General features: G+C 40.8%; 1 protein-coding gene across 12 annotated transcripts in view; it reads right to left on the bottom strand.

The window, feature by feature from the left end:
• RYR1 (ryanodine receptor 1) overlaps nucleotides 1-15,698 on the bottom strand; it is a 314,039-nt gene that overhangs the window by 125,011 nt on the left and 173,330 nt on the right. For all 12 annotated transcript variants that reach the window (XM_033954047.1, XM_033954059.1, XM_033954057.1 and 9 more), the window contains 5 exons: nucleotides 14,442-14,572; nucleotides 3,749-4,069; nucleotides 1,071-1,311; nucleotides 347-434; nucleotides 92-184 (listed from right to left, as the gene is read on the bottom strand). In XM_033954047.1, the coding sequence (XP_033809938.1) occupies nucleotides 92-184; nucleotides 347-434; nucleotides 1,071-1,311; nucleotides 3,749-4,069; nucleotides 14,442-14,572 (874 nt within the window). The remainder of the gene's footprint in view (nucleotides 1-91; nucleotides 185-346; nucleotides 435-1,070; nucleotides 1,312-3,748; nucleotides 4,070-14,441; nucleotides 14,573-15,698) is intronic.

Here is a 15,698-nt window from a genome sequence, read left to right as displayed (position 1 = left end):
CCGGATATGACCTCTAAAAAGAGGACGTGTCCAGGCAAATCCAGACGTCTGGTAACCCTGGTCAACGCGTCCTGAAAATCCTCCAACTTACCTTCGACATTTTACTCTTGCTGTCCGCCGTCAGAAAGGACATGTTATTGATTTCATTCTGGACCACAAAGTTCTGCTCCTCTCGTTTGAAATTCTGGTTCGGCGTCAAGGGACGGTGAAAGGAGAGGGGAAGAGAAAGAAAGACAAACGATAGAAGGATTCAGATTCTTCAGATATTAGGAGGAGCCAAAAATCTTATGTCTGCCCCTGAAGATGCCTCGTGCAAGTCCTGCCTCCAGCAAGCTAGACAACGTACATGGGATTTGGACCAGAAAATGAAGACTTCGCCAACCATACGGAAGAGCTCTTCGGCATCCGAGTCTGGTTCTGTAAGCCAGTTCGCCCTGTGGAACCAGAAACAACTGTTAGGAAACATTTCTTGAGGAGAGGACTGGATCCAGCCTCTTCAGAGCAGGGAAAGGCACTATACTTATTTTATTTTAAAATTTTATTTTCCACCTATAACCTAGGTGGATTACAATAAAACAAACACAGAATACCGTACTTTTTTTCCTCCAAAAAGTGGGTGGAAATAAGGGTGCGTCTTATGGAGCGAATACCACCCCCCCCCCATCTTAATTCCTCTGGCGGTCCAGCGCTGTAGGGCAGGAGCTTTCGGCCTCCTGCCCTTCCCTTCGGCTTTCTCCCGAGCAGCAGCGGCAGAGTCAGAGCGGCAAGAAGGCAGGTGTGAGTTTTTTTGCTTCCTGTCTCATCCCGCGCCGCTACGTGAATGGCTGCCTTGAATGGCTGCCGAAAACTGATGGCGGCCCATTCACGGAGCGGCATGGGACAAGGCAGGAAGCGAAAAACTCGCACCTGCTTTCTGTGCCGCTCTGACTCTGCAATGGTAGCTCGCACTGATAATTTCCCCCCTTACATGGCAATTAAAACAAGAACATTGATTATCTAAGTAAAATCGTTTTTAGAACATTGCTGCATGCCAGAGCTGCAGACGTGCTATGGGTCAGACGCTCAGTCACCTGTTGTTGTCCACATAGCGGATGAGCAAGGGGTACAGTGCATAGAGATCTCTGCAGAGAACAGAAAATTCATCTTTGATGATCTCCTCCGAGTCCTCGGATTCAGTCCTCATCTCCAGCCGCAGTTGCTCCTCCTCGGCTACCACCTTTCCGGCCCTCTTCTTTAGCTTCTCCATGGTGGGGATGAAGTGGGATCGCAAAAGTTCCGGCCTTGCTTTGCTCACTATGGGCTGAGCAAACACTAGGAGCAAAGAGGGAAGAGAGGGGAGGAGAAAGAGAGAAAACAAATCATAGTCAGGGAGTAACTTCTATCATTACGTATGATCCTCATACTAACAGCAAAAGAAAAGCATGCACAGACACAATGTTGATTGACGCGCACAGATAGGGTTGCCAGATTTTATATTTGTAAAATCTGGACACCCCCCCCCTAGGACTGCCCATTCCTACCCCATTACACCCCAGTCCGATCTGGGTGATGGTTGGGCAATTTGTGGCTGGGTTCTGCCGGGCGACCGATTCACCAAAGAGCCCTCATGCACGCCCTACAGCGATCCCATGGGTCGCTGTAGAGCAATCGAGACGCATGCGCAGATTCTCCTTGTTGGTTGTAGATGCGATTTGCGCATGTGCTTGCTCTTCGCGCACAAGCGAGGTCAAAATAACGGGGGAGAGGTGGCTGCACTTTCCTTGAGTGGACATAACGAACCATTTCAATTTAATGGAACAGAACACGCTGCAGCCAGATATGGAACATAACACACGTTTAACCTGCGGGTTAAAACCACAGGCTCGCACTGCACTGCACTGCGCTTTTTGCAGAATATATGGGGAGTAATGTACAGTTTTATTTTTTTATTTTGAGGGTTATTTTGTAACCTCGATACTGGGATTTCAGGGCGGCAGAGAGCAGGAGAGTCAGCAAGGACAGTAAGCGACTGGTCAAGTCAAGTTTCAAGTTTATTCAGATTTGATAAATCGCTTATCTATAATTTACTAAGCGAGTTACAATAAAATATAAAATAAAACATACAATTCAACGTACTGTTTAAAATGGGTTAGACGGACAAACAAACTGACAAACTTGAATACATAAGGAAAAAAGGGAGAAAGTTACAAAGTTAATGTTTTTTAAAAAAGAGAAAAGAAAGAGCCATGAATGGAAGGAACATGAGGAAAGGTAGAAATTTTTATTATTATTAATTTTTTTTTTCTTATTTTTTTTTTTATAAATGGTGTTTTTTTATAAATGGTGTTTATAAATGGTATTATTATAATTTTTTTTTTTTTATAAATGCGCTGTGTGTATGTCATTTAAAGATTAAAAGCGTCTCTAAAAAGAAAAGTTTTCAGGTTGTTTTTAAACCGATTAAGGTCCTTTTCTTCTCTTATATGTTGTGGCAGAGTATTCCAGGTCTGAGGGGCCACCACCGAATATATGTCATGACGTCTAGTACCAATAACTTTTTTTTTTTTTTTAATTCTTTATTCCTTTTTAATCATTCAACAAGTGTACAATATAAAGTAATACATAGGCTCAAAAACAACACTTGATAAATCCATCAAGATAATAACAATTGTATATATATATATAAACCCATCACCCACCCTCCCTTTCAACACTATTCTTCTTAATTCATTTTACCTTTTTCTTCAATTGTACAATCCCCCCCTCCCTCCGTGAATAATTTATCTTCAAAAGAAAAAAATGGTGTTTATTCATTACAAAACAATGTTAATGGCTCCCATATTTTATTAAACCAATACCAATAACTTTTAAAGAAGGAACCGCCAACAGCCTTTGAGCTGTGGAACGGAGAGAACGTGATGTGTTATATGGAATAAGCATTCGGTTTATAAATTGTGGTTCGTTGGTGGACAATGTTTTGAATACTAGAAGCAGGATTTTATAGGTTATACAGTGATTAATGGGGAGCCAATGTGAATCAATCAAGAAGGGAGTGACGTGATCATATTTTTTTCCGTTGGTCCTCAGCAGTCGCTTACTTTTGGATCGGCAACCCCAATCAGGGTTTCTTCTTCTGCTTAGTGAAACACTGCCATTTCCCCTCATTTGCATGGGCAGATCAGATCGGGTGGGAGATCGATCGGGCAGGTGGTTAGTGAATCGGGTCGGGGGGGGGGGGGTCGCAAACGATCGCAAACTGATCGGGACACGATCGGTGAATGTAGTGAATCTAGCCCTTATGGGCAAATTCTATAAGAAGCGCCCAAAAGTTAGGCGCCGATATAGGCACTGTTCAGTGCGATTCAAGCGCAATTAGGCGCTGTTTAGTGAATCGCGCTGAGCGGCACCTATTTTGGAGGCGCCCAGTAAATAGGCCAGCTCTAGGCACAACTAAAAGTTAGGCGCCCATGCGAGCGCTTAAGCACGCTGTAAGAAGGCACCTAACACGTAGCCACGCCCATGCCTACCATGCATAGCGCCTATTTTTTTGAAGGCCGCCTAAATCTTTAGAGGCGCCTTGTTACAGAATCGCGCTTTTCTTGATAGGTGCCTAGGTTTTAATCAGTGCTGATTAAAAAAGCTTAATTAAGCTCATTGTTCAATTTAGATAGGCGCCTATCTAGTTGGGCAACTCTGAAATAGGTGCCTAACTTTAGGCGCTGGTTACAGAATTTGGGCCTTAGTGCCTCCACACTCATTCACATGGTACCTGCCAGTCTCTTCATCCATGAGGCCTCATCTATGCCCAGGTTGTTGACTATAATCTTCAGGATGCTCCCCAGCAGAGCATTGAGGTGTTCCGAGGTGACAGAGGTGCAACAGGGAGAAGTGTCGTCAGGCAGATTCTCGGGGCCCCTCTCCCACCAGCGTGGCAGGTAATTGCATAGCATGGGGAGAGTGACCTCAATCACGTGGGGCATCTCAGTGTAACGAGCCCCTGATTCTGCCAAGCCTCCAATCTCTTTCATCAGGGTCTCCAGGTCTGGGATATCGGGACACATCTCCTCCACGCGATCAGGCAAACCAAGAACTGTCGGGGAAAGCACAAATCAGACTTCTAAATGAAGAATATGGAAAGAAATCGCTGAAGACCCTTGAGGAAGCAAAATGCCATAGTACTGACTGAAGACAGTACCATTGTAAGATTTGGAATTGGTACAAAGCCAAATATCATGCCACATTGGAGCAACCCAAAACAAAGGGCAAGTATGATGTCCAATGCAACCAAACCTACTTTTATTCTATATATATTATATGACTATTATATATTATATTATATGAATATATTTTTTTTTGGTTTAAGTTTTTTATTGGTTTTTTCATATAACAACAAGTGTCATAAATTTTCATACAATTATCTTAACAATACACTCGATATTTCTATAATGTACTTTATATAAAACATATCTTATATTATCCTTATTACATAGAAACATAGAAGATGACAGCAGAAAAGGGCTACAGCCCATCAAGTCTGCCCACTCTGCTTACCCACCCCCTGTCTATGCCCTAATGACCCAATTTCCTTATCTTGACCCTCGTAGGGATCCCACAGGGGTATCCCATTTATTCTTAAAGTCTGATTTTACATATCATATAAACTGTAATGATTTTATCAATTATTATTTAATTATGAATCCTCTTCCCTCCCTATATTTTGTTATTGTCACATAAGAATAACATCTATTATAATAAATTATTTATAATTTATGATAAAGAGAATAAAAACCTTACCCCCTCCCACCCTCCCTCCTTTAACCATTATCTTATTATGGGAAAAATGAAAATATATATATTTATTAAGATAAAAATTTCTGATTATTGTTATTTAGATCTATTTCACATGAACATTTTAGAAAGTTGTTGAACACCTTTCTCTTTTCTAAATTCTTGACCAATTAGATATCCTCGCATTCTTTCATAACATTCTCTGTATTTTTCCATAGCATAATCTTTTGTTTCAAGTTTCAAGTTTATTAGGATTTTTTTATATACCGCCTATCAAGGTTATCTAAGCGGTTTTTACAATCAGGTACTGTTATACCCCAGTATATTACTGATAATTTTGTTCAGAATATTATATGTCTCCTCAAGTCTGCTTACCTGAACTCCTGAACCTTAGTGTTACCTTGACAACATCAAATGCTTTACTAAGAACCAAACAGCTTTTCCCTGACTTCAGTTGCAATGAGTACTGCTCAAATAACATCAGTAAGGACAGACCTGAGTGTCACCAAAACAGAGAACAAAAGAGCAAGACCAACTGTTTACTAGTCCCTGCAACACCTCATTAATAACCTCAAAAGGACAGTAACGCCAGATGGGACCTGAATGTTATCCAAACAAAGAAACTGGCCAGAGGGGTAACTGAAAGTCAACATGCTACTGACATGAATCCACAAGTCTGTTTATCTGACAATCTGACATTTTGACCTGAATGTTGCCTACATCACATCAAAGAAAGAGTGAAACCAGATGAGAAGCCAGTTTACTGTAACACCTCCTTATGACATTCTAATCTATGTGTTGTCAAAACAAATAACAAAGGACCAGTACCAACTGTCTTACTAAGAGGGCAGCAGTTTTTCTCTATAAAAGAGAAGAACTCAGCCCATAGAATTTGAATCCAGTTACGTTGCAACAAAGGACAGCCCGGGTTCGGTTCTCCTTTCCTATCAATCGCTTTGGGTTCCAGATTGTGAGGGATAGTGATGTCCGGAAATACGGTGATGTTATTCTATTTTAATATTTATCTATGCATGTAATAAAGTGTTATTGTTTAAGCTTTATATTGTCTGGGTGCCTTTCTGAGGGTTACTGATTATCCCATTGGGCAGAAATAAGTGGCAGAACAAATTGGTACCAAGAAGTGGGGTAATCATGTGGTCAGAAACGCTAACCAGAAAACAAGGGGTGAAGGAGCAGGCTCCCAATCCCTCCATTCCAAATGGGAATGAAATTATGGGAACATTAATGGCCACTGAGTGGTCTGTAGAAGCAGGATTGTGTGAATCCTGTACTTTTGAAAGTGGGGATCCACATGAATTATGTGCCTCCTTACAAAAGGTGAAAATCTCAAAAGGAGAAGAGCAAGAAGTAATTTCTAGACAAGGAAGGATGATTTTGTCAGACTGGAGGAATTTGCATGAAGCTAAACAGGAATTACAATTGAAATTAGAAGAGCTGGAAAAGAAAAGGAATAAACAACAGCATGCCATTACAATGCTACAATGTCAGAATAAGTTGTTAATGGATAAGGTAGAAACCTATCAAAATGTAATAGAACAGTCAGCTATGCAATATGCACAATATAAATACAAGAAACGGAGGTGGAAAGTGAGTTACAGAAAAGTTAAAATCTTAATTTATCATCTGCCGAATGATTGGAATCCAAACAAACGGGATGGGAATAGGGATAGTGATGTCCGGAAATACGGTGATGTTATTCTATTTTAATATTTATCTATGCATGTAATAAAGTGTTATTGTTTAAGCTTTATATTGTCTGGGTGCCTTTCTGAGGGTTACTGATTATCCCATTGGGCAGAAATAAGTGGCAGAACAAATTGGTACCAAGAAGTGGGGTAATCATGTGGTCAGAAACGCTAACCAGAAAACAAGGGGTGAAGGAGCAGGCTCCCAATCCCTCCATTCCAAATGGGAATGAAATTATGGGAACATTAATGGCCACTGAGTGGTCTGTAGAAGCAGGATTGTGTGAATCCTGTACTTTTGAAAGTGGGGATCCACATGAATTATGTGCCTCCTTACAAAAGGTGAAAATCTCAAAAGGAGAAGAGCAAGAAGTAATTTCTAGACAAGGAAGGATGATTTTGTCAGACTGGAGGAATTTGCATGAAGCTAAACAGGAATTACAATTGAAATTAGAAGAGCTGGAAAAGAAAAGGAATAAACAACAGCATGCCATTACAATGCTACAATGTCAGAATAAGTTGTTAATGGATAAGGTAGAAACCTATCAAAATGTAATAGAACAGTCAGCTATGCAATATGCACAATATAAATACAAGAAACGGAGGTGGAAAGTGAGTTACAGAAAAGTTAAAATCTTAATTTATCATCTGCCGAATGATTGGAATCCAAACAAACGGGATGGGAATATTTGGGATTCAAATTCTAATAACAGGGAGGATGTTACTCCACATGAAATCATGGATATGATGGCACGCTTTACACAGCAGCCTGGGGAACCACTAATACAGTGGGTAGTTCGGGTGCAGGAGCTGGGTGCAGCAGGGATTATGTTAGATGCCACAGATGCCCCTAAATTTGTTCAAATTAGTCAAGAAATAGTAGTGCAACATACGTTGCGGAAGGATCCTTATCCTGCAAAAAATGCCCAATGGTCTTTATTAGAGATAATTAGTAGGGGTGTCACGAGGCGATATCCACTTGAATCTGATTGGCCCTCAAATGATAAGATTTGGTATACATTAAAAGATGCTCAAATGAGAATTAAGGAGGAGTCTATGAAGGCAGCCTTAGTAATAGGTCACGCTGACACATATATGTCATTACCTTTTACTGAGTCCATGAGAAATAAAATGATTAAGTATGCTGCACCAGCATACAAACAGGTAAAGATAACTTTGTTGATCAATCAAATAGACAGGACTATTTTGGAAGCCTTAGAAGCGGTCCGACAGTTAGGAGATCTGGGAGACTGGGGACCTCAAACTACTTTTGATAAAAAGAGAACAGGACAATCCAATTCAAACAGGGCTAAGCGGGTGTCTCGGAGGAATATGTTTTTGGCATTAATAAAAGATGGTGTAAAGAGGAAAGAAATAGACGGAGAAGATACAGGGACATTATGGGGAATGTACAAAAATAGAGAACAAAGGAGAGAGGGAGGATATTTTGGTGCCAACAGCCCCCCTGAGGAAATTGCTTCCATTCTTTATCCTGATTTAAAAGGGTGGAAGTGTTGGGAGGATCAATAATGTGAATGCCGAGCCTCAGTGTGTGCCTAGACCAAATTAGAACAGTATCCGCAGGTAGAGATAAATATTTAGTAGAAACCTGGGGAGCAACAGGTACAAGCTGTAGTGGACGCTGGGGTGTAGGAATATAAATATCAGGATTGGGGGGAAAATTATACAAGCAGGAAGAAAAAATTTTACAAATTTTAAAATTGGACAATTACCAATTTGGGATTAATTTATGGGATTCCTTGCCAGATATCCAAAAAGGGTTAACATGACAGCTTTCCGATGGAAACATGAACCAATGCATTTTTTACTATCCCTATAGTGGAGCAATGTCCAGAACAATTTGCATTCACTTGGCAAGGGAGGCAATATACATATACCAGACTACCACAAAAATACTTACATAGTCCCACTTTCTATCACAAGATTAAAGCAGAAAGTGGGCAAAAGGATGCCGAGAGGTGAGAGAGAAAGCTAAACTTCTCTTCTCCCCAAAATAAAAAACAGACTTGGGCCTTTTTGGATTTTGGAGGCAACATATTTCACATCTGGGGTAACATATGGGGTAGGTTGGACAATAAAAAAGTAGAAGTTGGACAATAAAAAAGTAGACCTTTATAATGAATAAAGTTTTGTTAGATAGTATAAGGAAGTTGCACCCCAAGTAATTTTGCAAATGTGTCTTTTATCTCAAACACTAACATTGTGAACCACTGTACCTGCACGTAAACCTCTCTTATATGTTTTATAGATTAAAGCGTCCCTGCTTGAATTTTTATGATTGTGTGACAGAACTTTGAAATGGAAGAAAATAGAAAAGAAGACCAGTAAAACTTAAATTTCTATCTCTCTTTCTTTTAGGAGCTTATTATCTAGACATGGTCCGGAGAACCAATTTCACTGTGCCACATTTAAAATACTTCCAGCAATGTGACCTGATAGTGGGAATCCAATGGATACCACATTTGTTTGTGACTCTTTTGATTAATAGTGTGCTTATTTACAGATTAAAATCAACCCTGAATCATTACCGATGGAAGAAAGCATGCCAGAGCTCTGTGTTTGTCTGTTTCTGTTATGTGTTGTTTGTTTTAGCTTATGGGGTACCCCAACATTGCACATTGGCCATTTCCAGAGTTTATTCCACCCCTTCTATTAGTCCAAATGGTACCATATCCCTTTCCAAAAAAGATTCCCCCACATACCAGAAAGTATCTTATGAAAACCATGCTCACAATGATTTTATGCTAGGACTCACAGGCAATCGAGGCCAGCAGCGTGCCAGTTTTTTAGGAATAAAGGGGACGCCCATGTGGGATCCCTACGTGGGTCAGGGCAAAGGGTCTATAGAGTGGGCAGACTTGATGGGCCTTGGCCCTTTTCTGCCATCATCTTACTATGTTTCTATGTTTCTATACAGCCTAATGATAATTTAGTTAGGGGTTATATTATAAAAGGATATCAGAAGAGAAATAATTAGAAAGCTTTATACCTGGTAAAATGGTGTTCATTGGTATTTGATATTTGCTAAATAAAATAAAAAATGGTCTCTCTTTATTTAACTTACCAGGTATAAACAGTGCAGTGCACATCTCTGACATAAGTTATTTGGGTATCACATTCTGTACGTGTGTATGGTCTCTCTTAAATGACATAATAATTATGTCCAGAACATAAAAAGGTATATTTTCTGAATGTCCTACAGAATACCTTTAAGTGCATTAGTGTTGTTTCTCTTATCTCACACAAATACTACCTTACACACAAGTATTGTGTCAAATGTTATCACATTCTGTACGTGTGTATGGTCTCTCTTAAAAATGACATAATAATTATGTCTAGAACATAAAAAGGTGTATTTTCTAAATGTCCTACAGACTACCTTTAAGTGCATTAGTGTTGCTTCTCTCATCTCACCCAAATACTACTTTACACACAAGTATTGTGTTACATGTTATCACCTTCTGTACATAAAGTGGTTTTTCTCCTTTTTCTCTTATACTCTCTTTTACCACTAGGGGGGTTTAATGTAACTAAAGCATTGAAATTAAACAGTTATGAGGAAATATTTTCCTTGAAAAATCACGTACTGGGAAATGTTATTCCATATAGACTTTCATCCTTTTGTGATAAAATTGGTCAGCTCTGCTCTCTCATTCTGATGATTTGGCTAACATGCTGGGTTAAGAGAAAATTTCACCAGACCGAGAAGATGAAGACGCAACCAGACATACAGTGCCGTGCCATGAGGCTGTTATGTGGCACCGACTTGGGAATAGAAGTGAGCCTATATCCTGCCACTTAACATTAGGGCTGGTCTGTGGAGGTGGTGCCTGAAACTTACATGAGTGAAGGCATGTGAGTGGCAAAGCAAGCCTATTGAAACTGGAGCATAGCCAGACCCTAACCAAAGATGCTAAGAAAAACGGGATACCAGATAACTGCGGTGATCGATGGTGAATATGAAGCTACCCTAAATGTATGCCATGAGTAAGAGCACAAATATAATATTAATAAGATTATTAATTTTCATGATTCCCAATACGTGATACTTTCAAGTGAAAGGCCTAATTAGCAAGAAATATTAGGGAATGCAAGAACACCAGGTTTAGCACATAAGGAAATAAATTATGAAGGGAAAATTAATTTTCCCATTTTACCTTTGCTTAAAAGTAGAATAGATACTATTGTTTCTGAAATACTGGCTGGCAAAGAAGCATATTTTGACTCCAGAGTAGCAGATGTATTTAGAAGGGAAGGTGAATGGGTGACAAATACTGTACATAATTATGAACTAACACTACGATATGATCAGTTAATGTTACATGTCGTTATTGATTTAAAAACCACATCACATTCTGTACCCTTAGATAGAAAATGGTGTAAATTTTGAAATGAAACAATATGTACCACTGCAGTGATATGGCATAAAAGGAGTTTCTTCATTTTGTACTCTATAAATTTGTTTAACTATCTTTTAACCTTTCTTAATTGTCGGACACTCTCTCCCTTAATTCGGAGGACTTCTAAATTTGGAGAAGCAAACTTGAGTATCCAGGAGTGGAATGTTATACCCCAGTATATTACTGATAATTTTGTTCAGAATATTATATGTCTCCTCAAGTCTGCTTACCTGAACTCCTGAACCTTAGTGTTACCTTGACAACATCAAATGCTTTACTAAGAACCAAACAGCTTTTCCCTGACTTCAGTTGCAATGAGTACTGCTCAAATAACATCAGTAAGGACAGACCTGAGTGTCACCAAAACAGAGAACAAAAGAGCAAGACCAACTGTTTACTAGTCCCTGCAACACCTCATTAATAACCTCAAAAGGACAGTAACGCCAGATGGGACCTGAATGTTATCCAAACAAAGAAACTGGCCAGAGGGGTAACTGAAAGTCAACATGCTACTGACATGAATCCACAAGTCTGTTTATCTGACAATCTGACATTTTGACCTGAATGTTGCCTACATCACATCAAAGAAAGAGTGAAACCAGATGAGAAGCCAGTTTACTGTAACACCTCCTTATGACATTCTAATCTATGTGTTGTCAAAACAAATAACAAAGGACCAGTACCAACTGTCTTACTAAGAGGGCAGCAGTTTTTCTCTATAAAAGAGAAGAACTCAGCCCATAGAATTTGAATCCAGTTACGTTGCAACAAAGGACAGCCCGGGTTCGGTTCTCCTTTCCTATCAATCGCTTTGGGTTCCAGATTGTGAGGGATAGTGATGTCCGGAAATACGGTGATGTTATTCTATTTTAATATTTATCTATGCATGTAATAAAGTGTTATTGTTTAAGCTTTATATTGTCTGGGTGCCTTTCTGAGGGTTACTGATTATCCCATTGGGCAGAAATAAGTGGCAGAACAGGTACTCAAGCATTTTCCCTCTCTGTCCCGGTGAGCTCACAATCTATCTAACGTACCTGGGGCTAAGGAGGATTAAGTGACTTGCCCAGGGTCACAAGGAGCAGTGCAGGGTTTGAACCCACAACCCCAGGGTGCTGAGGCTGTAGATGCAACCACTGCGCCACACACTGCATTGAACTTATGCGGTCTAGAAATTTGCTGTTATGTTATGTTAAATATAGTAATCAAATAGTCCCAATGAGGATCCAGGTTTCAGCAGTGAAAACGGCCTTCTTCAGGGGACAAACCAACTGATGGCGATGTTCAGAAAGGTCGTCATATAATAACCTAAACAAATAGAACTTGTGTAGAAACAAGGGGTCCAATAAAATGCAACATAAGAATATCACAATTTGTCATCTCTCCAAAACGAGAAATCATGATATTTTACTGTTGCATCACTCAATCAGACCCCTTGTTTTTACACAAATTCTATTTGTTTAGGTTATTATATGACGACCTTTCTGAACATCACAATCAGTTGGTTTGTCCCCTTAAGAGGGCAGTTTTCTGCCGAAACCTGGATCCTCGTTGGGACTACTGTATTTGATTACTATACTCGTATAATAAAGCTAGGTTTGGTTGAATTGGACAAAATACTTGCCCCTTCTTTGTTAAGATATGGAATTGACCACATTTCTTCTGTAATTCTGATGATCCTCTGGGCCAGCAGCTCTCTCCTCTGGTGCAGTACTGGCTGACCACTGATAGTGTATTACTGGTAAACACATCGGGGTGCTGGATACTCATTAAGCTGGTTATTGTTAGCTGAAATTTTTTGGTCAACAAACCGGCTAGGTTTTCAGTTGAAAATTCGACAGGCTAGATTTAGGGCCTCTTCTATCAAACTGCACTAGCAATTTTTAGCGCAGAGAGCTGCGCCGAATGGCCCACGCTGCTCCCGTCACTCACAGGAACCCTGAGTGTCAGGAGCAGCGCGGGCCATTTGGCGTGGCTCACCGTGCTACAAACTGCTAGCGCAGTTTGATAGAAGAGACCCAGGGCCCCAGCCAGACCTAACTAAATTAGTGCTGAAAATCAATGCTGGCTGGATTAGTAAGTCTTAAGAAAACAGCATCTTCAGTCCCAATTCCATCACCCTCAAATGCCATCAGTCCTCCCCTCATGATTCCTGTTTCTGCCAGTTTAAAAGCATATCACCACTAACACCCCTCCTACTCCCCTCCCTTTTACCTGAGTTTTAATGTTTAACAAATTTTTATTGCTGACTTCAGAGAAACAGAACATACAATAAAACAATACTTTACATTATGCATCATCTAGTTTTTGTGCTTCCCCCCAGCAACCCAGACCTTCCCCCCCCATAGCCTCCCTCCTCTCAATAAAGGCACCAGAGAAAAGCCCAAGACACCTACTGAGTAAGCCAACCAAAGTACAGCCTAAGCCAGGCCAACAGCAGTTAAAATCATCATCATCGGGTTAGCTGCAGCATCCTAACCCCTGCCCATTCCTTGAAAGTAGGAAAAAAAAGAAGGTATTTCCAGGACCCTGGGTTCTGATGGGTCCTGGAAAAAGCTCACAAACAGGCCACAAGAGTAGCCCCCCCTGCCTTATGGTGTGTCCAACCTAGTGGAACACCCAACAGAAGGAAGCCATGGTCGAATATAATGGAATCCCTCCTTCCCCCCCCCCCCACCCCCACCCCCACCCAGAAAACAAGAAAGAAAGTATGAAGAAACAAGAACGATCAACAACACAAGAGGGAAGGAAAAAGAAAAAGAAAAAGAAAGAAATAGAACAAGGAAGAGCGAAAAGGAAAGAAAGGAAGAAAGAAAAGTGAATCTCCCGTGCACCTCCCAAAGATCTCTCCCACGGACCTCCAAGCTGAGCAAATCAAAGAACATTCAAAATATTGCTGTGAGCCCTAGGACTCAAAGATTGAATATAGGGGAGCCAGATGGCAAGAAATAATTTTCTCCTCTTAGGGGTGGTTCGAGCCAAGTTACATTCTAACAATAAAAGCCCTTCAGCTGAGTTTTAAACAAAATAAAGCAGTGGAACGTCCAATTCCTGATCCCCCAAAACACTGGAGACCCCCTCTAATTTAACGCTTTTTATTTGCATAGTGCCATGGAGTCCCCTCTTAATTCCCCAGCCTATCCCCAAAAAGATACCCCATTGCTGGCAGGATGAGACAGGGTTAGATGCAGCCAGTATTGCTGTCAGAGGTTAACCTTGTGTTGTCCTCTTGGCTCAATAATGAGATGCTTTGGGGATGGTGCTTGGCATTGCTACTTAAATTTTTTTTTAAAAATCTGGGCTGGGGCAATTCAAAAATAGGGTTCTGGTGTCCATTTTTTTTTTTAAACTGGGGCATGAGGATCAGAAGAGGGGGAGCTCCATGGTGATTTTTCTTTTTGGGGGTAAAGGAAAAATCATGGAAGACTCTTGAAGAAAACAAATGTTATTAATCTTGACTGAAGACACCACTGGCCCCCCTCACTAGCTCACTCCCCAGCAGTATTGGGCAATATATATGGGTGGGCAGGGCAGGCTGGAAACTCACTAGCTCGTTCCCGTGGCGATTTGGTGGTGTAAACAGAACATGCGTTATACTCATTCAGAGAAGGCTCCAAAAATGCCACAGGCATTGCAGCGGCCAGCCGGGCAAGGCACTCTCCCAAGGCAGGGCGTTGTCTGTACAAAAGGGAAATCAAAAAGAAAGGTAAAATTCAACCCACACACCCACCCATCCAACACCCTCCTCCCATTTCCCACCCACAGGGAGCAGCAAGAAAAATGTACTACTTTTGCCACCTTATGGCACAGATTTTACACATTGTTTAAATGAAGGCGTACTGTTTTGTCAATATCATACTGTTATGTTGCCCGTTTCAAGAAAAAAAAAAATAAAGTAAAACATCCCTGAATTAAGCCACTCATAGAACTAAACACTCATAAAATCTCCATACTCTTCAACAATAAACCTTGCTTAACACATCTCCATCTCACATGGATATTACTTCCAATGAAAAAGAGACCCTCTCACGTCTACTCTTCTCTCGTGAATGATGTGTTCCCCCCCCCCCCCAATCTCTACCCAGATACCCAGAGACTGTGTCTGAATTCAAAAGGGCCTGAGATAGGCACGTGGGATCCCTCGGAGAGAGAAAGAGATAATGGTTACTGTGGATGGGCAGACTAGATGGGCCATTTGGCCTTTATCTGCCATCATGTTTCTATGTTTCCGTTCAATGAGAGATTATCTGTCTGAGGACAATTTTAGAACAATTGCTGTGTTGATGTTGAATCCAATTTTTGATTATTGCAATGTGTTGTATTTGGGTTTACCGCATTGTGTTCTTAAAGCCCTGCAACTTGCCCAGAATGCCACAGCACACATTGTAGCGCACGTGTCACGTTTTGAGCACATTACACCCATTTTGAAAGAGCTGCGTTTGTTGCCCCTCAGCGCTCGCATCGGATTTAAGGCTCTTTGCTTACTATTTAAATTACTGCGTGGTGCCGGTCCTGTGGCAGTGCGTACGATGCTGCAATTCTTATGCTCGAACGACGCATTATGTCTGTATGTGCCCTCCTTGACTGTAGTGATACACTCGAATTATCGTTAAGTCGATGTTTTCTGTTCAGGGACCTACCTGTTGGAAGAAGCTACCAGTAGATCTTAGACAAGCCTCCTTTATATTACAGTTCAGGAAAGGGCTTAAAAACTGTCCTGTTTTTGCACATTTTTATAAACTGAAGTGAATCACACGCCAATAGTCATTTCTCGGCAGAGTGAAAAGAGGAGGAAAAATTGCAT

Source organism: Geotrypetes seraphini, chromosome 8 (assembly GCF_902459505.1).
Source record: "Geotrypetes seraphini chromosome 8, aGeoSer1.1, whole genome shotgun sequence".
Classification (NCBI taxonomy): Eukaryota; Metazoa; Chordata; class Amphibia; order Gymnophiona; family Dermophiidae; genus Geotrypetes; species Geotrypetes seraphini.
This window is presented reverse-complemented; position numbering and strand designations above follow the sequence as displayed.